Source organism: Maylandia zebra, linkage group LG6, assembly GCF_041146795.1.
Source record: "Maylandia zebra isolate NMK-2024a linkage group LG6, Mzebra_GT3a, whole genome shotgun sequence".
Lineage (NCBI taxonomy): Eukaryota > Metazoa > Chordata > Actinopteri > Cichliformes > Cichlidae > Maylandia > Maylandia zebra.
In genome coordinates, this window is record NC_135172.1 from 26,000,751 (window position 1) to 26,024,416 (window position 23,666).

General features: G+C 42.1%; 2 protein-coding genes across 3 annotated transcripts; one reads left to right on the forward strand and one right to left on the reverse strand.

The window, feature by feature from the left end:
• Nucleotides 1-11,818: 11,818 nt before the first annotated feature.
• On the reverse strand, nucleotides 11,819-14,568 carry LOC101468744 (C-X-C motif chemokine 10). Its single transcript, XM_004564270.5, has 4 exons — nucleotides 14,353-14,568; nucleotides 14,048-14,165; nucleotides 13,875-13,961; nucleotides 11,819-12,831 (listed from the first exon to the last, which is right to left on the reverse strand). Exons 1-4 carry the CDS (start codon nucleotides 14,399-14,401, stop codon nucleotides 12,819-12,821), a joined length of 267 nt encoding a protein of 88 aa, XP_004564327.3. The 5' UTR covers nucleotides 14,402-14,568; the 3' UTR covers nucleotides 11,819-12,818.
• A 6,742-nt stretch (nucleotides 14,569-21,310) lies between these two features.
• LOC101468246 (permeability factor 2) lies at nucleotides 21,311-22,552 on the forward strand. 2 transcript variants are annotated; one of them, XM_004564268.5, is made up of 4 exons: nucleotides 21,311-21,582; nucleotides 21,716-21,833; nucleotides 21,962-22,048; nucleotides 22,185-22,552. In XM_004564268.5, the coding sequence occupies exons 1-4, from the start codon at nucleotides 21,516-21,518 to the stop codon at nucleotides 22,195-22,197; spliced, it is 285 nt and encodes a 94-aa protein (XP_004564325.1). In that variant the 5' UTR covers nucleotides 21,311-21,515; the 3' UTR covers nucleotides 22,198-22,552. The 2 variants fall into 2 exon arrangements, with proteins under 2 accessions (XP_004564325.1, XP_004564326.1); XM_004564269.5 differs by having other exon boundaries at nucleotides 21,324-21,582; nucleotides 22,188-22,552.
• The last annotated feature ends 1,114 nt before the right edge of the window (nucleotides 22,553-23,666 follow it).

The window sequence follows — 23,666 nt, forward strand, 5'->3', positions numbered from 1 at the left end:
ACTGATCTGGGATGGAGTATTGTGGGTTATGGAAATCCATGTCTCGATTATGGACATGCCTTCGAAGTAAGTCACCAAGTCATTGTGAAGGAAGTGGTGCCTGACATTCAGCCCTCTTCAAACCTCACCAACAAGGTTCACTATGTCTACATAACTCAAATAAAGGAAATGATCTCTTCCACAGAGGTCCTAAAGATGTTGGAGTCTGACTTTGTTGAGAAACAGCAGAAGATACAAAGGTCTCTCAAGAAGATCTCAAATTTTTAACAAAGATAAGACTGCCATCAGGCACAAGGAGGATGGTCATTTTGAGATGCCACTCCCATTCAAGAGTGAAAGGCCTAACCTGCTGAACAACAAGGCATGTGCTATTCATCGTCTCAAATGTTTAGAAAAAAGGCTCAAGAAGAACAAGTAGTACTACATGGACTATAAGAAATTCATGGATGAGATCCTAGCCCATGGAGATGCTGAAAAGGTCCCAGAGCAACACATTGTCAAGACACCAGAGCCCTATTTCAGGAAGCCGGTTTAGAAAACTCAGAGTGAAAAACGATACTCGGGGTTAAGTAACCCCGAACTGTCCAACTCAGAATATTCGGTTTCAGAAAGGCTGATAACAATTAGTTCAGTCAACGTGGAGTTGCTTTAACCCCAAGTTAAGCGCGCGCACGAGGATACATAAAGCCCTGATTAGTGGAGCACAGATTAAGCGAGTCACCATGGAGACGGAGGGAAAGAAGGCGCGGTCAATGTATTTTACAGCGCTTGAGGCCGAAATTCTGATGGCAGCATATGCCGATAACATGCAAATTCCGCAGAAAAAAAGTAACACAGCCTCAGCTGCAAAAGAAAGGGAGGATGCATGGCAAAACATAGCCGACAGAGTCAATGCGTGAGTGTTAATTTAAACATTGATCTAGGGATTTCCACCCATTTAACACGTTATTTTATTATATTTTATTTTATTTTGTATTTTATACATTTTATTTTGTGACGTGATGTGAGCGCAGGTGCAACCCAACAGGCCCCAAACGTTCCTGGCAGCAAGTAAAAATGAAATATAAAAATATAGTCCAAACAGGTAAGGTGTAATTGTATTATGAGCCATAGTGCTTGGTCTGTTTGTCCGATGTAAATCAATTGCAGTTAGAGGCTACATTAATTTTCTTTCTGTAAGCACTTATTGAAATTATCTGAGCACATTACAAGTACATATTTGCTTACTCTGTATGCTCAAATGTGACCCGTTATAGCCAACAGAAAAAAAAGCGGAGGCCCGAAAAACAGGTGGGGGTCCTCCACCACCACCACTCACAGAGGCTGAGCAGTTGGCTTCCACATTTGTGATAATGTTGGCAGCATCACATATGATCTTCACAGTGCAGAGAACACAAATTAGCATCCATTACTATAATGAAATAATTTGTTAGTTTGAAATGCTACAGGGAACTATGTACCTGTGCATTAATGCTGTGGAAAGACTTCCTGTTCACATAGTCTCCTTCATTTACTGAAGGAGCAATGATTGGAATGTGAGTGCCATCTCTACAGCCAATCACGCCTGGGAACCGTGAGAATAAATGTAAAATTTAAGTAGTAGTTCAAGTATCACCACATCATGAATTAAGTTTCGTTCATCCTGATACCTGCAATTTTGTGGAATCCCTCTTTGATAAATCTTGTGGGTCTATGACCGGGGAACACCACAAACGAGTACAGGAGACGTTTCAGTGCAACTGTAACATTCCTGACTGCCCGACAGACGGTAGCCTTGGAAACGTGCTCAGCGTCACCAATATTATACAGAAAGCTCCCGTTTGCAAAAAACCGAAGTACAATACAAATAATATGTACAGAACTGAGAGAATGTCCGTGATGTGTCACATGAGCAATATTAGGCCTGAGGATTTTATTCAAATAAATTATAGATTGTGCTGAAAAACGGTAACGTTCACACAGGAGATCATCAGGAAATGATAAAATGTCCGAACGCGCTCTAATCACTCTCTCCCGGCGGAGAGCTCTGCGGAGAATTTGGGCTTCAACATCTACTGGCTCTTCAAGGAAGGAGCACGCCATGTCTGACACTTCCTACAGTCAGGTTTCTGACAAAGAGGCGGAGAAAGTCAGGGTTAGTTGAAGTAAACCTGCTAGGGGGCAGGTTAGCTTCACGGAGTGTGTCGTCATAGTAACTCACTCAGAATTAATCTAAACTCGCTTTGTGAAACCGAAAACCCAGAGTTTTCATTAACTCAGGGTATACTTACTCAGAGTTTGCACTAAACCGGCTTCCTGAAATAGGGCCCAGCTTAGTACATCCCACACCATGGTGTGTATCATCCACAAAAACCTGGAAAGATTCGTATCGTCTTTGATGCCTCTGCCAAGTTCCAAGGCACTTCACTAAATGACCATCTCCTGACTGGTCCAGAGCTAACAAACACCTTGCTCGGAGTCTTGTGTCGCTTCCAAAGAGGCCCAGGGAACTTTCATGTGTGATATCGTTCTACCAATTCCATGTGCATGCTTGTGACCACGATTACCTATGGTTCTGGTGGTGGTAGACCAGTGACCTTGAAACTCCATTCACTGTCTACGGGATGAAGGTACACTTATTTGGAGCAGCATCTTCTCCAGGTTTTGCCAACTATGGCCTCAAGCATCTTGCAGTTGAAGGAGAAGGAAGTTTTGATGAAGAAACCATCATGTTCATCAAGACCAACTTCTTCATTGAACTCTGACTAGCAAGTGTTGACACTGAAGATCAGGCAATACAGCTTGTTAATGAAGCACGCAAACTCTGCAGCACGGGGAATGTTTGTGTAAACAAGATCCAGCGCATTTTCCCCCTTCATCGCAAATATCATTTTGATGTAGATCCACGTGTCCCATGGAAGCTGGTTCCATAAAAAATGGGCTGGAAAACCGAAGGCTCTGCCAACCATTCTACTTTTAAATACTGTGGGAACAACAAGTAAGCCTGCAGTTCAGAGGCGAGCTGCTCTAATGGGGTGATATGGTACTATAAGGTCAGTAAGATAAGATGGAGCCTGATTATTCCAGAAATTGTATGTGAGGATTTTGAATTCAATTCTGGATTTAACAGGGAGCCAATGAAATGAAGTCAATATAGGAGTTTTTTTTGGATCAACTGAAGACTTTAAATATGAGGTGAATTTACCTAAATTGACTATGTGCACGTTAGCATATGCTACTTCCGGTGCGGAAACTCCTGTGGGGAGCTTTGTTTCCGGTGTCCTATTCGCGCCCTGTTTACGGTCCAAAACAAGTTAAGCAAATGAATGAATTAAGCGGCGATTTACATTTCTATAGATGTCTTGGGCATTTACACAATATATCTGTAAATGATGTTCATCGACTTGTCGATATTTTTTCCCCGCGCCTCAGGGCAAAAGAGAAAATGGATTCAAATGTTATATTTCTCAGCTGTCCCTCGTTTATCGCGGGTGTTATGTTTTAAAAATAACCAGCGATAGGTGAAATCAAGTAGCCAATTTTATTTTTTGACGGTGCAAAACGTTTCGTGGGCATCGTGGACATACAGTACTGCACTTCAGAGTCACACTGCTAGCGATCGATGCAGCGATTCTGTACTGTACAGGAGAGACGGCACGGATGAGATCGTCTGCAGCGATCAGGACGCAGGACACAATGTGACGTAAGAAAAAATAAGCATGCAAACTTGCACTAAAAAATCTGCGAAACAGCGAGGTGAAAGGTGAACCGCGTTATTAGCGAGGGACCACTGTAATTTTTAAGGTAAGTCACAACATACCCTTCGTACATACTAATGTATAGAAACCGTTACCAGCAATCACTCATTTTTGTGTGGCTTTTTTCACGGTTTGTTAACATGCTGTGTAGGTGTGTACTTGACTAGCTGATCTCGACATAATGGGGGAAACATCTGGTTTGACTATTCTTGTCCTGTAGTTTGAATGCTGAACATTTTCCTGTTTAAATCATAAGACCAGTCACTATACAGAGATGTGCTTCTGAATGTGGACGATGTGTCTTCTGCATGCAGTAATGCAGTACTGCTTGTGTTGAGTGATGTAAACAACTGATCGATCTAAACTCTTTAAACGTCAAAATTGATCATTAGATTTTTTATGACGCAACAGTGGTGAGTGTTCCCACCTTCTCCTCTTTGTAACTTAACGCGATCTTTCCGTTTTCGAGTTTTGGACATGATTTTGGAGTATATCTTCGCAGTAGCGATTGACCGCAAAGTAAAGCTACTGGAAATGTACAACCCCACACCCGGTCTCAAACCAGGAAGTTAGCATTTTCTCGAGCACAGGGTCAATTTCCAGAGAAAGAGATCTGGAGGGTGCAAAAATTGTTTGTCACTGTTTAACTGGAAGACGTTATTAGTCATCCAATGTTATTTCAAGACAAACCACAGGGAATTACAAAAAAGACTTGTCATCTACAGTATCAAAAGCAGTACTGAGGTCCAACAGAATCAAGTCTTCACAACTTCCTGAAACTATTTTAAATGACAGATCATTGGTCACATTCAACAAAGCTGTTTTAGGGGCATCAATGCCTCTGAAGTCTGACTAAAATAGTAATTATCATGGTCCTGAGTCTGATGACTCAGTGTTTTGTTTTTCTTTATATTATTCTATGTTCTTGTTTATTCTGTTATATCTTTTGTTAAGGTTTGCCATTTGTTAGGGTTTTGATCTATGCCTGCCTGCTCCCACTTCTCTGTGTTCCCTCTGTCTGTCCATGGTGTCACACTGTCTGCTTGTAAATCTATCTGGTAAGTTCAGTGTCTTGTCTGGTTCTCTGTGTCTGTGAGTTTCCTTTTTTATTCTGAAGGTCTCTGTCTCATGTGAGTGTGTCCAGTTTACGTTTCCCCTGTCTCGTCAGCTCTGATTTCTCCCAGGTGTGTTCCCCTCTTGTCTCTCGTCCCTTGATTACTGCTGTGTGTATTTAAGCCCTGTGTGTTCTCCTGCCTGTTGCCGGTTCATCTGTGTTATTTCCCTGCATCATCCTATGTTGGTTTCCTGATTCTCCCTGCGTCTCCATTTCAGGTCTGCTTGTGTTAGTTTTTCCAGTTTAGTTAATCTTAGGTTCAGCACTTGCCACCTCCTTTGCTGTTTGTTCTATCACCGTCACAATAAAGCTCACTCTCATCAAAGTCAGTGCTTGCATCTTGGGTGCTACTTCCAACCTCCCCTCATCTGCCACTGCGGATGTGACAGTAATAGTATCTCATTTGAGTTCATGAAAGCAGCAGTAGTGACATGACAACTTTTTCCATTATTTTTCACATGTGTGGTAATTTAGAGATAGGATGGTGTGGGTTTTTATTTATTTTGTTTAAAGGCTGACCTTCTTCAGATACTCGATTGAAACTAGCATCTACACTATCCCGTATGATATGAGAAGACCCAGCATCACAGGGGCAAAAGGGGATTTTCTTGCACAATGTCCCTCAGCTCAGACGAAAATACCTTACAGAACCAGTTGAAGGTGAGTCAGTGCAACACCCAAGGAAGAGAGGCTGTGACCGTTAATCTTATCTTTTCAATTTTATCTATGAAACAAAACCAATAGATGCTTCAGTGACTGTAAATATAAGAGGTTTGACTGAATTGATAATGCTTGACGATATCTTAGATCTGTGAGAATGTGCACTGATGCATCAGCACATTTAATGGAGGTTGCAATGGGATTTTGCCAAAATCTTTCCAAATGCAGTGAGAGGTAATTATGTGTTTGGATATTACACAGAGCAAATAGCGAGCAAAATAAGCTCACAACAGGAGAAGGCAGCAACCTCAATATAAATATTAACTGGGAACCTACAGTGGCTTGCAAAAGTATTCGGGCCCCTTGAACTTTTCCACATGTTGTCACATTACAGCCACAAACATGAATCAATTTTATTGGAATTCCACGTGAAAGACCAATACAAAGTGGTGTACACGAGAGAAGTGGAACGAAAATCATACATGATTCCAAACATTTTTTTAATAAATGTGTGCGTAAATATTCAGCCCCCTGAGTCAATACTTTGTAGAACCACCTTTTGCTGCAATTACAGCTGCCAGTCTTTTAGGGTATGTCTCTACCAGCTTTGCACATCTACAGACTGAAATCCTTTCCCATTCTTCTTTGCAAAACAGCTCCAGCTCAGTCAGATTAGATGGACAGCGTTTGTGAACAGCAGTTGTCAGATCTTGCCACAGATTCTCGATTGGATTTAGATCTGGACTTTGACTGGGCCATTCTAACACATGGATGTGTTTTGTTTTAAACCATTCCATTGTTGCCCTGGCTTTATGTTTAGGGTCGTTGTCCTGCTGGAAGGTGAACCTCCGCCCCAGTCTCAAGTCTTTTGCAGACTCCAACAGGTTTTCTTCCAAGATTGCCCTGTATTTGGCTCCATCCATCTTCCCATCAACTCTCACCAGCTTCCCTGTCCCTGCTGAAGAGAAGCACCCCCAGGGCATGATGCTGCCACCACCATATTTGACAGAGTGTGTTCAGAGTGATGTGCAGTGTTAGTTTTCCGCCACATATAGTGTTTTGCATTTTGGCCAAAAAGTTCCATTTTGGTCTCATCTGACCAGAGCACCTTCTTCCACACGTTTGCTGTGTCCCCCACATGGCTTGTGGCAAACTGTAAATGGGACTTCTTATGGTTTTCTGTTAACAATGGCTTTCTTCTTGCCACTCTTCCATAAAGGCCAACTTTGTGCAGCGCATGACTAATAGTTGTCCTATGGACAGATTCCCCCACCTGAGCTGTAGATCTCTGCAGCTCGTCCAGAGTCACCATGGGCCTCTTGGCTGCATTTCTGATCAGCGCTCTCCTTGTTCGGCCTGTGAGTTTAGGCGGACGGCTATGTCTTGGTAGGTTTACAGTTGTGCCATACTCCTTCCATTTCAGAATGACTGCTTGAACAGTGCACCGTGAGATGTTCAAGGCTTGGGAAATCTTTTTGTAGCCTAAGCCTGCTTTACATTTCTCAATAACTTTATCCCTGACCTGTCTGGTGTGTTCTTTGGAGTTCATGGTGTTGTTGCTCCCAATATTCGCTTAGACAACCTCTGAGGCCGTCACAGAGCAGCTGTATTTGTACTGACATTAGATTACACATAGGTGCACTCTATTTAGTCATTAGCACTCATCAGGCAATGTCTATGGGCAACTGACTGCACTCAGACCAAAGGGGGCTGAATAATTACGCACACCCCACTTTGCAGTTATTTATTTGTAAAAAATGTTTGGAATCATGTATGATTTTTGTTCCACTTCTCACGTGTACACCACTTTGTATCGGTCTTTCACGTGGAATTCCAATAAGATTGATTCATGTTTGTGGCTGTAATGTGACAAAATTTAGGAAAGTTCAAGTGAGCTGAATACTTTTGCAAGCCACTGTATATGATAGAATAAGGTCAAGAGTATACATGAGTAGCCTCACTTATGTTGGAAGGAATCAAAGCAGTCCATTACATAACAGAACTTGTTGACAATGGGTCTACTAGGGCAAAAAAGTTTAAAGCACTGAAACTTTACCACTTATATACAGAAAATATGTACTCCATCCATCCATCCATCCATCCATCTTCATCCGCTTTATCCGAGGCCGGGTCGCGGGGGCAGCAGCCTAAGCAAAGAGGCCCAGACCTCCCTCTCCCCAGCCACCTCCTCCAGCTTATCCGGGGGAATACCAAGGCGTTCCCAGGCCAGCCGAGAGATATAATCTCTCCAGCGTGTCCTGGGTCTGCCCCGGGGCCTCCTCCCGGTGGGACATGCCTGGAACACCTCACCCAGGAGGCGCCCAGGGGGCATCCTTGTCAGATGCCCGAACCACCTCAGCTGGCTCCTTTCGATGTGGAGCAGCAGCTGTTCTACTCTGAGCCCCTCCCGGATGGCCGAACTTCTCACCCTATCTCTAAGGGAGAGGCCAGCCACCCTTTGGAGGAAGCTCATTTCTGCCGCTTGTATCCGCGATCTCGTTCTTTCGGTCACTACCCACAGCTCATGGCCATAGGTGAGGGTAGGGACGTAGATCGACCGGTAAATTGAGAGCTTCGCTTTTACACTCAGCTCCCTCTTCACCACGACGGACCGGTGCAGCGTCCGCATCACTGCAGCTGCAGCCCCAATCTGTCTGTCGATCTCCGGCTCCCTTCTCCCATCACTCGCGAACAAGACCCCGAGATACTTGAACTCCTCCACTTGGGGCAGGAACTCATCCCCAACCCGGAGTGGGCACTCCACCCTTTTCCGGCTGAGAACCATGGCCTCAGATTTGGAGGTGCTGATCCTCATTCCCGCTGCTTCACACTCGGCTGCGAACCGTTCCAGTGCGAGCTGGAGGCCCTCACCCGATGAAGCCAACAGAACCACATCATCCGCAAAAATCAGAGATGAGATTCTGAGGCCACCAAAGCGAAAGCCCTCCGCCACTTGGCTGCGCCTAGAAATCCTGTCCATAAAAATTATGAACAGAACCGGAGACAAAGGGCAGCCCTGGCGGAGCCCATCACCCACCGGGAACGAGTCCGACTTATTGCCGGCAATGCGAACCAAGCTCTTGCAACGGTTGTATAGGGATCGAATGGCCCGTAGCAATGGGCCAGACACCCCATACTCCCGCAACACCTCCCACAGGACACCCCGAGGGACACGGTCGAATGCCTTCTCCAAGTCCACAAAACACATGTAGACTGGTTGGGCAAACTCCCATGCACCCTCAGGTATCCTTGAGAGGATAAAGAGCTGGTCCAGTGTTCCGCGACCAGGACGAAAACCGCATTGTTCCTCCTGTATCCGAGGTTCGACTAGCGGACGAACTCTCCTTTTCAGCACCCTGGCATAGACTTTCCCAGGGAGGCTGTGGAGTGTGATCCCCCTGTAGTTGGAACACACCCTCCGGTCCCCCTTCTTAAAGATGGGGACCACCACCCCGGTCTGCCAGTCCACAGGTACTGCCCCTGATCTCCACGCAACATTGCAGAGGCGTGTCAACCAGGACAGCCCTACAACGTCCAGAGCCTTCAGGAACTCGGGGCGGACTTCATCAACACCAGGGGCTCTGCCACCAAGGAGTTGTTTAACTGCCTCAGTGACCTCACCCCCGGAAATTGGCGGGTCATTCCCCTCATCCCCAGACTCTGCTTCCTCCTCGGAAGACGTGTCAGTGGGATTAAGGAGGTCCTTGAAGTATTCCATCCACTGCCTGACAATTTTCTCAGTCGACGTCAGCAGCGCTCCGCCAGCACTATACACAGTGCAGGTAGAGCACCGCTTTCCCCTTCTGAGACGCCTGACGGTTTGCCAGAATCTCTTCGAGGCAGTCCGAAAGTCTTTTTCCATGGCCTCTCCGAACTCCTCCCACACCCGAGTTTTTGCTTCAGCCACTGCCCGAGCCGCATTCCGCTTGGCCTGTCGATACCTGTCGGCTGCCTCCGGAGTCCCACAGGCTAACCAAGCCCGATAGGACTCCTTCTTCAGCCTGGTGGCTCCCTTTCTCCTCCTTGAATCGCTACCTTATCGTGGTGGAGGGGTTTGTGTGTCCCAGGGATCCCAGGGGCTATGTTGTCTGGGGGCTTTTGCCCCCTGGTAGGGTCTCCCATGGCAAATTGGTCCTGGGTGAGGGACCAGACAAAGAGCGATTCAGAAGACCCTTATGAAAAGGATATCGAGGGAACAGTTTACCTTGCCCGGGATAGGGTTACCGGGGCCCCGCCCTGGAGCCAGGCCCGGGGAGGGTGCCCGAGGGCGAGCGTCTGGTGGCCGGGCCTTAGTCCATGGGGCCCGGCCGGGCACAGCCCGAAGAGGAGACATGGGCCCATCCTCCCACAGGCCCACCACCCGCAGGAGGCGCCATAGGGGTCGGGTGCATTGTGTGCCGGGTGGCGGCCAGGAGCGGAGGCCCTGGCGGACTGACCCCCGGCTGCCAAGACTGGCAATAGGGACATGGAATGTCACCTCTCTGGTGGGGAAGGAGCCTGAGTTAGTGCGTGAGGTTGAGAGGTACCGGCTAGATATAGTCGGGCTCACCTCTACGCATGGCTTGGGCTCTGGAACCAGTCTCCTGGAGAGGGGCTGGACTCTGTCTCAGTACAAAATATGTACTTATATTGCAATATTTTTGTGTGAAATACAGAAGATGGTCAGAAATTATTATTGAATAAAGAATTTTATAAATGAACCCATTGTTCCTTCAGTGGGCTGGTTTCAGTCATTATGCAAATGTACTGTTTATAAGATTGGGGAAACCTGCAGTCAGCTGAGACTGAAGAAGTCACTTGGATGAGTGACAAAACGTTTCTCCCACTTAAAAAGCTACGTTGTGATGAACAGAATCAACTTTTGGAGATAAATGAATGTGCTTCTTCTCTGTGAAGACCTGAGGTTTAAAAGGGCTTCTCTCTCTTCTTTGTTCCAGGCTTGTGGACATTACACTTGTCTTTAGGTTACCTTGTCAATGCTGAATCTGTTTGGGGCTTGTGATAGCCTAATTGAAGAGTGGTGTGAGTTTATGGCTTATGCTTCAATTATTTTGTCTGTTGCCTGGTCTCTAACTATGGCTGTTGTCCATAGTGCGGATCAAAAGCCAGAATGATGCTGCTGATATTAATTATTGCTATTTAGAGAGAGAGAGAGAGAGAGAGAGAGAGAGAGAGAGAGAGAGAGAGAGAGAAAGAAAAATGTTGCCTAGATGCACTAGATGACTTTGAGTCACCCAGCAGTTTCAGTTCTGTACTGATATAACCTCCCCCGCTAATTCCAAGTAAATGAACACTCTTCATGAACTCCTAACTTCTAATGAACACTAAAAATGTTATTGCTAAAACTTCCAATAAATATATAAGAGCTGAAAGTGTCAGAGGTTAGACTATTAGACCTTGGCAATAAGTCACTTAAAGACCTGTATGGTGATGATTATTTTGTTTTTGTTTTTTGTTCTTTGTCTGGTAAATTTGGATTACTTATTTTCCACCCTAATTTACGAATAAATTCTTTACAAATCCTACCATGTGAATTCATGGATTTTTTTTTCACATTCTGTCTCTCACAGTTGAAGTGTACCTCTGGTGCAAATTACTGACCTCTGTCATCATTTTAAGTGGGGGAACTTGCACAATCGGTGGCTGACTAAATACTTTTTTGCCCCACTGTATATGATGATTTATATCGTGCATGTGATCTACATTTCTTTTTTTCTTTTCTTTTTTCTGTTTTTTACTTTCTAAGCATAATTCAACATAATGGCTGAGAAAACCCATATGGAAACGATATATATAAATGTTATAAAGTTTGTATCTGTCTTGTGTGAAACTTGTATGAAAAGCATATAAGAGTGAAAACAGATATAAGATCCCTTGAAAAATTATATAATGAAACTTGTATGTTTTGGATACTTACTAAAACAATGTATGAAAGTAATTAGAAAGTGGCCACTTTCATGAGTAATCACATATAAGTTTTTACTATTTCTTTTTCACATGGGAAGCACTGGGAGACTGAGAACAAGACTGCAACATTATTTACAGTTTGGCAGTAAATCAACATGATATCCCAGTGTGTTAACATTTGCATGTAAGTCAGTGGGAAAAGTAGGAAAACAGGAGTTACAGAACCACAGAGAACAGATCTGAAGGGAGTAGAGAGTTAGGGAAAGTCAAAGGGGGAATAAAAAGCAGCTGTGTAACTGGGAAATGGTTAATATTGTGACATTCGGTATGTCAGCATAACTTTCATAGGCTAAGATCAAATATCTGCTGTTGCTTTTGAAATCACAGTCCTAAAAAGAGGTGACTGTATTTCCTTTATTCATAAGCCTTTATTCAAAGCAGCAGTGATGATACAAAACAAGCACATAGTACATTTTTTTAATTGTTAACTTTGTTACTGTGTTTAAAACTAAAATACTAGTTGTTCTGCAGTCAGCTCAGAAGAAGCATAAATGACTATGGTTATACACCAGCTAAGGATTTTTCTTGAAAAGGGCACAGTAAAAACTGTTTAATTTTGAAAGAACATAATTGCTTTCAGCTGCTATAGAGGTATTCAGTAAATGAGACAATCCTAATGGTATGCATCTTTGTCCAAGAGGTGGCAATCTCCTTCCATTGAAAATATAATCTCACTGTGTGCCATAGTCTACATGACACAATCCAAGAAATTCTCCTTTTTGCTTTACCCTGCAATGGACAATATACCTGAATAGACTGTACCTGTTAACCTCTCACCCTATGACATTTTGGGCAGGATTCCAGCCCCACCATGACTCTGCATTGGATAACCAGTTAAGAAAATGGATGAATAGATTTATTTTTCCACAATTTTTTCCTGACATTTCAAAGGCAGCAAAAATGTCCTTGACAAAATGTATGGTATGTAGCACAGCACATGGAACAGTCACACAGTCATATGTGATATACAAACCATTAAATGCCAACTCTTCTAATAAAGTTTTAAACCCATTTCATGACTTGCTGTTGTGCTCTGTCCTCATTGCCCACTATCTAGTCCCTCCTTACCGTTAGTTAATAAGGTTTATCCCCACAATGTATTAATAAATGAACATGTAATGTATATAAGGATATATTTTTAAGGAAATACAAACACAGATAGTTCACATCAATAATAAGAGAACACAGTTAAGTGCTGTAAAGTGAAAACGGGTATAAACAATCCTGCTTCTACACCTTCAAACAAAACCCAGTTTATGTTCTATAACTGCAGTCTGTGCTTCTATTTTCCATGTGTCTATCCTCTGTCCATCTTAGCCAAATCAGGGAAGGTATATTCTTCAAGGTGTCTGCCTACAGAAAAGAAAATGTTCATGTTTTAAGGGGAATACTATTTCACTTGGCTCACAGAAAAAAATGTAAAAAAAAAATCAAAATTTTTTTGATTAATTTGAATGCAATAAAATGACCAATTGTATATTTTTTTATTCTTTCATTAGAACCAACAAAAATGTAGGAGCCACTTCCTGTTAACAAAAGCAAAAAATGGAAGTGACACTCCTAGTGACAAGTTAATCATTAACGATTAACTGTTTTCCTGGTATCGTGAATATCTTCCTGTAATTGTATATGTTAAGGGGAAGTGGGTGCTTTTAATTCCTTTTGTAAGAAATTGAACCTTTTCCTGATCCATGACTAAGCATGCAAACACAATAGCCACACAAGGTTTCCAGTTCACCCTAATGTAAAAAATGAAGGTGGGGTTGTGTTAAAATATGTTTCTCAGTCATTGCAGACATCTTGCTCTCCCTGCTTATCCGGATTCTGAAAAAAGTAATATGCTTCTTGTTTAAATAAGGTTTTATATGCACTGGTATCTACTAACTCCCCCTCCCTTTCCAAACGCCTTCGATGCTTGTTTCCTGCGGGGGAAGACGGCGGGTATGCGTGCCGCGCTGAAATGGTAGCGCTGTGTAGGACGACTGCTGTGTTCCTTCGGATTACCCCCCACCCCCCTATCCACCCCTGTGGCCAGTCACGTGCTCTAATGTTGTGATGTGGATATTAATGTGCTCTCTGTGCAGAGGAGTTTTTTTTATTTCCTGTTCTCATGCTGTCCTCCCATAGGTGCCCAGCGTGAGAAGAGGTCTCTTTTCTTCCTCTTGTACTTTTTCCCATTGTTGTGTAATTTTTCAGTGTTTTCTCTGCAACGCTGCCGATCTCCGACTGTATTCCCATGTGATATCTTTGTTGTGTGTGTAAGTCGGGGGGGGGGGGGGGGGGGGGGTACTATTCCTCTGCGGGGCAACCTGCATATGGCCAATAAAGCATTCATTCAATTCAATTCAATTCAATTCAATTCAACAGTTACCAAAGTACAGTAAAGTTACACTCACGTAATCTTTTTACTTTTAAGCACTTGTTTGACCCATGGAGCATTGGGGTCCAGACAAATCTTTTGCCCCTCCTTCTTGAGAGTAGCACTGCAGGATCGAAGACAGATACGAGACGGCAGATGTATGCATATGGTTCAAGTGTTTTATGAGGGCAAATCAATAGAAATACTTACATAATCTCAGTGCTTTTGCAGTAGGAGTTTGCAGGGTAAATATCCACGGTGCTTATGAAACGTCCAATTGGCCTTTTCTCCTTAAAGAGGCATTGGCATCTAGGACTGATACCTGAGGCTTTTAGATAAGTTAGAGAATGATTTTAGTGTCTGGAGACAAACAAGGTAAGGCAAGCATCTATTGCAGGTTAAAATTCACATGCACGTGACAAAAATGAAAATTCTGTTGCTGCCATTAGGTGTCAAATGCACATTTCTGAGCAATAAATGTTTTGTATTTTCATCAGTTGTTCAGCTATACTTACCTCCATGGATAGTCAGGAAAACCAGGAGTGCTACAACGATGGTAGACATTTCTTCTGCAACTGACTGTAAACTAAACTATCTAAGAGATACGATATATATCTGAAGAATATGATTAGTGAGTAGACTATCAGCTCAGCCCTCTTCTTTGAAAGATTGTGATGAAGTCTGCTCTGCAGACCCCCTTTCTCTCTTTGCTCCCTCTTTCCAATGAACTCTTTTTTCTCCCCCCTCAATAACCACAACTGAAAAAAAAAATGAGAGCACAGAATAAGAATCACATAAGAAATACATGCTGCAGCAGCAGGCTTTTGGCAAGGAAATACCTGGACTCTGTCCCAAGATAAGTACATCGCAAGAGAACTGATTTCCATGGAAAAAGGTTTTTTTTTCTTAAACCTCTTAAAGCCTTTTTATAGCCAGTAAATGGTACTAACAAGTTATCTGGAATATGGATATCTGTGCCAAACCAAAGACTTTGTATTTGTCTTTCTTGTCTTTGTATAATTTGTGTTGCATATATGCATAAATAAACATAGATCATAACAGTTTCCCTCTATAAACATAAATAAAACTAGCACAAACCTGTTAATATTCAGCCAGATATATGTGTGAAGGCTTTGCAGATACCAACTTTTCAAACAGAAGGTGCTTATGACAAGCCAGCAGGCTTGCCCTGGCATGACATTAAAGTCAGAGGGATGCGATTTCACATGTGAAATTGTACTTCGGGACCATCCCCCAACAGATATCCAAGATTAAAGTATTCATTGTTTATGGGTGAGAGGTTGTACAATTCTTTATTTGTTAAACATCCTGACGTTTTTCAGACTATCCAGGGGATGTTTACATTTGAGTCTCAATGGAGGCAAGTTATATTGTAAAACTTCATCCCATCAGCTTGCAGAACGCAAACAATGAACAATTGGCCAACAGCAAGGAAATGATTCAGTCCTTGTTTTCCCAGTTCAGGTTTTTAAGTCTTACCATGAACCTCATGGTAATTTGGGGCTTTTAATGATTTCTTTGAACTGTTATTTTTTCAGGGTGGAATGCTTTGGACGCCATATATCTTTAATTACTTTAAAATTCCAGAATTGGGTGTATAGGATTTTAGATTTTTTTTCTTTGGGGGGGAGAGGGGGGGGGGGGGGGGGTTCTCTAATCCACACAGGCTCAAATATATACATACACCCCCACTAATAATTGGTTAAATTTTTCCAAGTTGCACCTTACCAGGTGCTTTTGTGTCCAAGTTTTAAACTATCTGGGTTTTGATTTGAGGTGAAGAATCTTGGAGGTAGTCTTTCTCCTTTATTACTTCATCTAGTTTGTTGTACCAGCTTTAAGCCTTGGTGGTTCCTGGGGTGTTTCTGAACATGCTAACTAATCATCTCTTGTATTCTTCCAGACCTTGAAAAAGTGATGACATATCAGAATAACTTGTACTTATGCACTACTGTTTGAACTGATGATGGAGAGATCTGCAGTTGTTGGCTCCAAGAGACCTTCCCAACTTATCCTTTTCCGGTTTTATTCAGTTCTTTTTACTTTCCCAATGTTGTGTTGGTCAACCAAATAGGTCCTGTCAAACAAATCCATTTTTAATGCTGGCAAACAGAAACTACAAGTCGCATTTAATCATAATCACTAATCACAAGTTAATAGGCATTGTCCTTGTCAATTTGAAAGACACTGTTGCACTTTCAGCGCCACTTATTAAAATATTTAAGTGAGTGTATGTATATGTTTGATCCTGAATAATTCTGACTCTGTGTGGACTGGAGAAAATCAGAAAATAAATTCAAACTTGTTCAATCAAAAATTTTTTAGTAATTAAATATGTACACTGTACAATCACTCCACGCTGGAAAAAGAACAGTTCAAAGAAATCCTTGTTGCCATGACATTCATGTCCATGATGCGTGTATATACACACACTGTATATACTGTGTGTATATATCTTTGAGTCTATGAACAGGAAATAGATTTCCTGCATGTTGTCTTGACTTCTTTCCAAAATATTTCATCTTTCTACATTGCTTTAACAGTGAAAAGGTGCAATGTCAGCATCTATGCATTTAATATACATGTCTACTATACTGATAAAATAACAGTTTAACTTTTTACTGTATTACACATTTTCAGCATAAATGGAAATACAGTGTTGACAGTAAAAACAGTCTGCACAATTCTAAAGAACTTAAAAGTCAATATTTGGTTTAGGTAAGGTAAACCTTTATTCTTCACACGACCTCAACTTGCTTAGGCAAGCTTCCTTGCTATTTCTTTTCGTTAATGAAATGACTACAGGCTTCTTGAAGGACATTCAAAGCTCTTCTTTGGATGTTAGCTGCCTTCTTTAAAAGTCTCTGTCAAGGTAATCCCACACTGCTTAAATCATGTTGAAGTCTGGCTTTTCAACCCATGACAGATTATGTTCCATTGTGTGTTTTCTATTCAGTGCCTTTTGTGCATCAATAATGTTTTGACAGTGACGGTGATCACTGACACAGCAATCAGATGAGTTCCAGATGTTAGTGAATGATGGTTTATAATCTGATGTTACTTTTTTGCATTCATAATTAAATGAATTTTGACAAGATTCCCAAACCATGACAAATCTTTCAGCAAGTTTTAGCAGTGGCTGTTGACACTCACTTCACAAGACCTGTTGCCACTGAGTTTGAGTCCATTCTTGTTTATTTTGGCACAGCATATTAGCCTTTTCTTCCCGGTTCCCCCCCTTAAAAATGGCTTTTTAACTGCCACACTCCCACTGAAACAATTTCTGATGAGACCTCAGGGAATAGAAGGGACAGATATATCTTGCATTCCCTTTGTCTTTTTTTTTTTTTGTGATTTCTTCCTCTATTTCTTTAGGGCATGGCTTTCAGTTACTGTTTATCTGCAGTAGATATGTGTAGTTTTTTAGACCTGGCATGTTTTGTCCTCCACTTAACAAATTTCCTTAATTTTTTGGTGACACTCTCAGCACACTCTAACAGCACACTGAGATATGCCCCAAACCAACTAAAGTCACAGAGCAGGGTCAGTGGATGCTTAGGTGCATAGTACATGATGAGAGAGTTTGGCGTATGTTACGTTTCGGTGTTGTCAGTGTGTTGTTTTTGGCGTGACTGTTATGTGTTTCCTGTTTTACTTTGAAAGTCTGTGTTATCTTAGTGTTTTCAGTTTACGTTTCCCTGTCTCGTCAGGTCTAATTTGCCCCAGCTGTGTTTCCCTCCTGTGGTCCATTCCCTGATTGCTCCTTCTAGGTATTTAAACCCTGTGTTTCAGTGTGTCATGGTCGCGATCTCCCCCGTGTTGTAAATAGTTTGGTGTTTTGTTGTAAATAAATAGTCTGTTGTAAATAGCTGTGAATGGGTTTGTTAATATTTTCGTTTGAGACACCTTCGTTTTGGGATTTTGGTGGAGAGCTTTAGTTTTTTTCTCGTGTGTCTTTTTCTTATTTTTATTTTCATACGTTGCACGCCGGTTGCCTAGGCCGGGGTGTAACATATGGGGGCTCGTCCGGGATTGCCTTCGCTGGGGGGGTCCGAGGACCGCCCCAGCCTTTGTCGTCTGCTGGAGGGTCCGTGGGACCGCTCCAGCCTTCATTCGCCTTCGCTGGAGGGTCCGAGGGACCGCTCCAGTCTTCATCTGCCTTCGCTGGAGGGTCCGAGGGACCGCTCCAGCCTTCGTCGTCTGCTGGAGGGTCAGTGGAACCGCTCCAGCCTTCATCAGCTTCGTCCGTCTTCGCTGGAGGGACCGCTTCAGCCTTCGTTTGTCTTCGCTGGAGGGTCCGAGGCACCGCTCCAGCCTTTGTCTGCCTTCGCTGGAGGGTCCGAGGCACCGCTTCAGCCTTCGTTTGTCTTCGCTGGAGGGTCCGAGGCACCGCTCCAGCCTTCGTCTGCCTTCGCTGGAGGGTCCGTGGGACCGCTCCAGCCTTCGTTTGTCTTCGCTGGAGGGTCCGTGGGACCGCTCCAGACTTCATCCGTCTTCGCTGGAGGGTCCGTGGGACCGCTCCAGCCTTCGTTTGTCTTCGCTGGAGGGTCCGTGGGACCGCTCCAGACTTCATCCGTCTTCGCTGGAGGGTCCGAGGCACCGCTCCAGCCTTCGTCTGCCTTCGCTGGAGGGTCCGAGGGACCGCTCCAGCCTTCATTCGCCTTCGCTGGAGGGTCCGAGGGACCGCTCCAGTCTTCATCTGCCTTCGCTGGAGGGTCCGAGGGACCGCTCCAGCCTTCGTCGTCTGCTGGAGGGTCAGTGGGACCGCTCCAGCCTTCATCAGCTTCGTCCGTCTTCGCTGGAGGGTAAAAGAAGTTGACTTGCCTGCACAGAGTCCTGACCTCAACCTGACTGAACACCTTTTGGATGAATTAAAGAGTGGGAGCCAGGCCTTCTCCTCCAACTTCCTTGTCTGACCTCACAAACGCACTTGTGGAACGATGGTCAAAAATTTTCATAAACACAAATAAATTAAACCTTGTGGAATTAAAAATGGGATGCCTCTCAAGTTCATATGTGTGTGAAGGCAGATGAGTGAATAGTTTTGGCAATATACATTTAGTGAATGTGGAGGTGATTGGAGTTGTTTTAATGTTTGAAAATATCTATTTTTTATTATATACTTCACTTAGAATGTGGTAATCTGTAAATGAAAACACACAATTGGTGGGAAAATCAGTGAGCTACATAAAGTTGAAGGTTTACAGACGTTCCTACTATTCATTCTGAGGAAACATGACCATATATGTCATTTTTAAGCACAGTTCATCCCACCCCAGTTGTTGTCAAATCTCAATGAATGTGCCTGCTACCAGCATGCACCAGCATGGCAGCAAGTACTGTAATTCAAGTAGATAGTGAGATGATTCACAAGGACGCAAAAACTGGAATGCTTGCATAAAAGTTAGTAGAGTTTATTCTCACCTCTTAGATACCTACACTAAATGGCACTGCAGTTTCATCCAATATTTGTTTTGTCATTTCAAACCTGGCCATTGTGAGTTGACAGTGTGAGTCATCTTTTAACAATAATTCCAAAATAGGTGTTAAAAATAGTTCATCATTTTCATTAACCACCTAAAATGGTCTGATTTCATTTATTCCATTTAGGGGAATTTCTTTGCTTCAACTTCTAGCTTTAGGTTCAAGATGGGCCAACATGAGGTTGTGGAAGTTTTGTTTTGTGAAACATGCTGTTAGGAAAAATTTTGTTATACTTCCTCTTAATTAAAAGTCTAGTTCCTGTATTTTGTGTGTGTGTGTGTGTGTGTGTGTACATGTTTAAACATCTTTGTGATGGCAGAAAATGAAAGCATTATGCCAATGAGATGTCCTCACTAATATACGAAAGTACGCTCCTTAAAATAGGTTTTGCTTTGCAAAATGAAATCTTGCATATAACAGTAGAAATATTTTTTTTCTTTGTTGTGTGCAGGAAATATGAAATACTTCAAATGCACAGAACTCAAACTCAAGCAATAGACAGTGTTTGGTCACTCATATATGTATAAATATTTCTTTAGGGGAATTTCATGGAGCCAGATGATGTAAACTGTCATTTGATTTCTAACATTTGCTGGTGGTCACATGCCGGATATCATCTTTTCTTCACATGTCTCACTACATATGTTAGTTTTAATTTCAGCATCGTAATGGTTAACTTAAAAACTTTCCGTTGAGGTCCATCACATGCTCTGTGTTTAACCATAACTGCTTTCCCTTTCTATATAGCGAAGGTGGGTGTGACCACAAAGGGACCATCGGTTAATAGGTTTATAGACCTTTGGTCATTGCATCCAATTTTTCCAAAAATCAATTTTAAAAAACAAAACAAAACAGAAAAAAAATTCATTACAACTAATATGGAAATATCTGTGCCTTTAAATGACAGACTTTTGCCCTCTGAAAGAAAAAAAATCTTTAGTCAGCATTAATTTGTTAAGTGAAGCAACAGTTAAAGTCTTTTTCTCTTGCTCAGACTTCCTTCTGCTTTGTGAGAATGATTGAATCGACGTCATGTCAGCAGACATGTTTGAGCTAGATGAGATTGCATCAGACTCAAGTCCAATAACAACTTTTGGCAGCTCACCCACTGTTGCTTCAGGAAATATCAATCGCATAAGTAATAAACTGACGATCGTGCCTTCCAAAATGACACCAATGTAATCTAGGGTGCATAAACGCCAAAGGTTCAGTGTCATCAGTTCTGGGAAAGGATTTTCTGTCTCTTTTTAACATATATGCATTTTTTTTTTACTATAATGCATATATGGCATGTGTACATGATCAACATATTCACAGTATACCCACTGTTGAAATACAGCAGGTAGTTAGCTTTTCTTCTTAAGGACTGAGTGAAATTAAGTTGGCAGTTAATTACTGAGGAGGCAATTACCATCTCATATGGAAAAGAAATGAAATTCTTTAAGAATAAAAAATACTGTAGCTCTTATAAGACTTGATGAGCGAATGTGATACTACATTTTACTTAGGAATTTAGCCACTTTTGCATTTTTCCCCATTTTCACTTTGTTTTCTATGAAAACTATGCAAATAGGTAACTTTCATGATGACTGAGTATGTGAGAGACATGCCAACAAACGGAGGCTAACATTCATCAACCAGTCATTCAAAAATTACATTCAGGTGTAAATTATATTATATCTGTGAATCAGTCACCACTTGGTCAATCTTTAAGCTTCGTGCAAGAGCTGGTGCAATACAGGAATGCAGACGTAGTTGGTTAATGAAAAAAAAAAAAAATCTGAAGCATTCCTGTGGCATCAGTCGATTATCACAGAGTTTTAGTCACAGTGTTTTTCCACAAAGGTGATATATGTGACAAATCTTGATAAATCAGACTATTAGAGCTCTCAGTGTGAATTCCCACACCGGGTCTGAAAGTCCACTCTTGCGCAATCTGCAAGAAGTGAGTCATTTTCAGTTGGCTTTAAAAGCTGAGCCTCTTCAGGGATAGAGTCAAACAGCAGAGCAGCTGAACTGAGAGAAGAGAGGGGACCGGGAGCTGAAAGAAAGACAAACAGACTAGAAGAAAAAACAAACAGCTGTTGTAGATTAGCGCTTCAGGCTTCATCAGCTTTCAGAAGAACATTGTTATTTTTCGTTGTTAGTTTTTACAGAATTTCTAAAAGGCAAAATGATAAGCAACAGAATCATTGTCAGCTCCATCGTGGTGCTTTTGACCCTGCTGGCCACCTGTGAAGGTATGTTTTTTTTTGTCATTTAATGGCTTAATTTAGCAGTAACAAGCAATTTTATTCATGCTATCCTTTTTCATTGCATTAAATGTTTTCAGCATGCACTTTGTGACCATGTGCAACTGCTTTCTTCTTACAGGCATGGGAGTGGAACTGCACTGCCGTTGCATTCAGACAGAAAGCAAACCTATTGGCCGCCACATCGAGAAGGTGGAGTTGATTCTTCCCAACTCCCACTGCGAGGAGACGGAGATCATGTAAGAGCCAAAGTCTTCTTTCCATCTCAGTAGTGATAATTTTGCTTGATTTTGTCACTGTGATTTGTTGGCTTCAACACGAGTTCTCTATCTAAACTTTAGTTTTTTTTCACTGATTTGTGTTGCAGTGCCACACTGAAAAGGACAGGTGAAGAGGTTTGCCTTAATCCTGAGGCCCCCTGGGTCAAGAAAGTGATCAACAAGATCATGTCCAGGTAAGATTTTACCTAAAAGTATGCCAACACAGCAGTCTTTCTTTTAATAGGAAATAGAAACTAAGAAATTATCAAACAATGTTAAAATCCACTTTTGACACACAAATTAATTCTTCTTTACTGTTTCTTGTCCAAGCAGCAGACCCTGAGCTGAAGAACTGAAGCGACACAAGAGATGTGCTTCATGAACGAGCTGTTTTTTAACCAACAAAAATCACTGAAATCACCGTGTTCCTTTCACGAGATGAATGTCATCATATGCAACTAGCAGTACCACTCGCCTGAAAACCTGTTAAAAATGACAGAATTTTGATTGAAGTGTTTGTATCAAACACCTTATTTTTTTTACTTCAGTATATGTATTCTCCATGTATTCTCCTGTCATGAAGAAAGGGAGGCTACCTATTTCCCTGTGTGTATGTATTTATGTATTTATGATTATAAGTGCTTAATTTTTTTTCTGTATTTATGAAATAAAATGTCAAATAAAATGTCAAATTGAAATAGCTTGTTTGCCCTTTCTTACATTTTATATTGCAAAACTGACAATATCAATAATAGGAGCAGCCAGATATTGTAAATATTCTGTATGGAAAAACACCCATTCGATGATATAGTAACATATATGACATACATTACATATTTTAATAGATTGTTATTACTGATGCATATTGTGTCTAAGTAATTATTTACTGTTGTAACTAGTTATAGTGGACCTACATTAAGTAGTCCACTGATTCCCACTTATGGCATAATACATAATAATCAAGTAATTGGCTTTTTGTCAGACCATGACTAGTTTTTCCTCTTTGGTCCTAAAACTGTAATTTTAGAGGGAACATCTATTATTGATGAGAATGTCATGAGGCCATCTGTCATCTGAAATGTGACAAGGAGATCCACCGATACAATTTTTTTTTTGTTGGGGTCACAAGACAAAATTACCTCAAAAGTTAATTGACTTCACAGGTATATGTGTTATAATCTGCTTTTCAGGGCATGCTCACTTTTGCCAAACCACATTCTTGCTTTTATCTTTGCCTTTCTACTGAACACATGTCCTTGGATTTTTCTTCCTGTTGTTATTATCTCACTGACCCAGAAGTTCCCATTTTTCATCAGCCCCTCCTGGTTTCTAATCTCTGCTGGCCTGCATGGTAAATGGCCTGTATTTGTATAGCGCTTTATTAGTCCTTAAGGACCCCAAAGCACTTTACACATCCAGTCATCCACCCATTCACACACACTGGTGATGGCTACATTGTAGCCACAGCCACCCTGGGGCGCACTGACAGAGGCGAGGCTGCCGGACACTCGCGCCACTGGGCCCTCTGACCACCACCAGTAGGCAGCGGGTGAAGTGTCTTGCCCAAGGACACAACGACCGAGACTGGAAACCTTCCGATTACAAGGTGAACTCCCAACTCTTGAGCCATGATCGCCCCGTGCATAACACTTCCTAATCAGCCCTGATTTCTTATTTTATTTTATTTTTTAATTCAATTTTTAATCAAACAAAGTGCATATTTCCCATAGCCATGTAGCCAATTCCAAAGAAGTGAAGTTGATTCCAAGTGTTGAACTAACACGTGGTATTTTTCACTAGAATTCTCAATAA

Excerpts from the sequence above, each read along its gene's own strand:
- LOC101468744 (XM_004564270.5), bottom strand. The coding sequence starts at position 14,401 with ATGTCTACCATCGTTGTAGCACTCCTGGTTTTCCTGACTATCCATGGA. Across the intron at positions 14,166-14,352 it reads TTTCCTGACTATCCATGGAG|CCTCAGGTATCAGTCCTAGA; the intron begins GTAAGTATAGCT and ends CTTATCTAAAAG. Across the intron at positions 13,962-14,047 it reads TGCAAAAGCACTGAGATTAT|TGCTACTCTCAAGAAGGAGG; the intron begins GTAAGTATTTCT and ends TCGATCCTGCAG.
- LOC101468246 (XM_004564268.5), top strand. The coding sequence starts at position 21,516 with ATGATAAGCAACAGAATCATTGTCAGCTCCATCGTGGTGCTTTTGACC. Across the intron at positions 21,583-21,715 it reads CCTGCTGGCCACCTGTGAAG|GCATGGGAGTGGAACTGCAC; the intron begins GTATGTTTTTTT and ends TTCTTCTTACAG. Across the intron at positions 21,834-21,961 it reads TGCGAGGAGACGGAGATCAT|TGCCACACTGAAAAGGACAG; the intron begins GTAAGAGCCAAA and ends TTTGTGTTGCAG.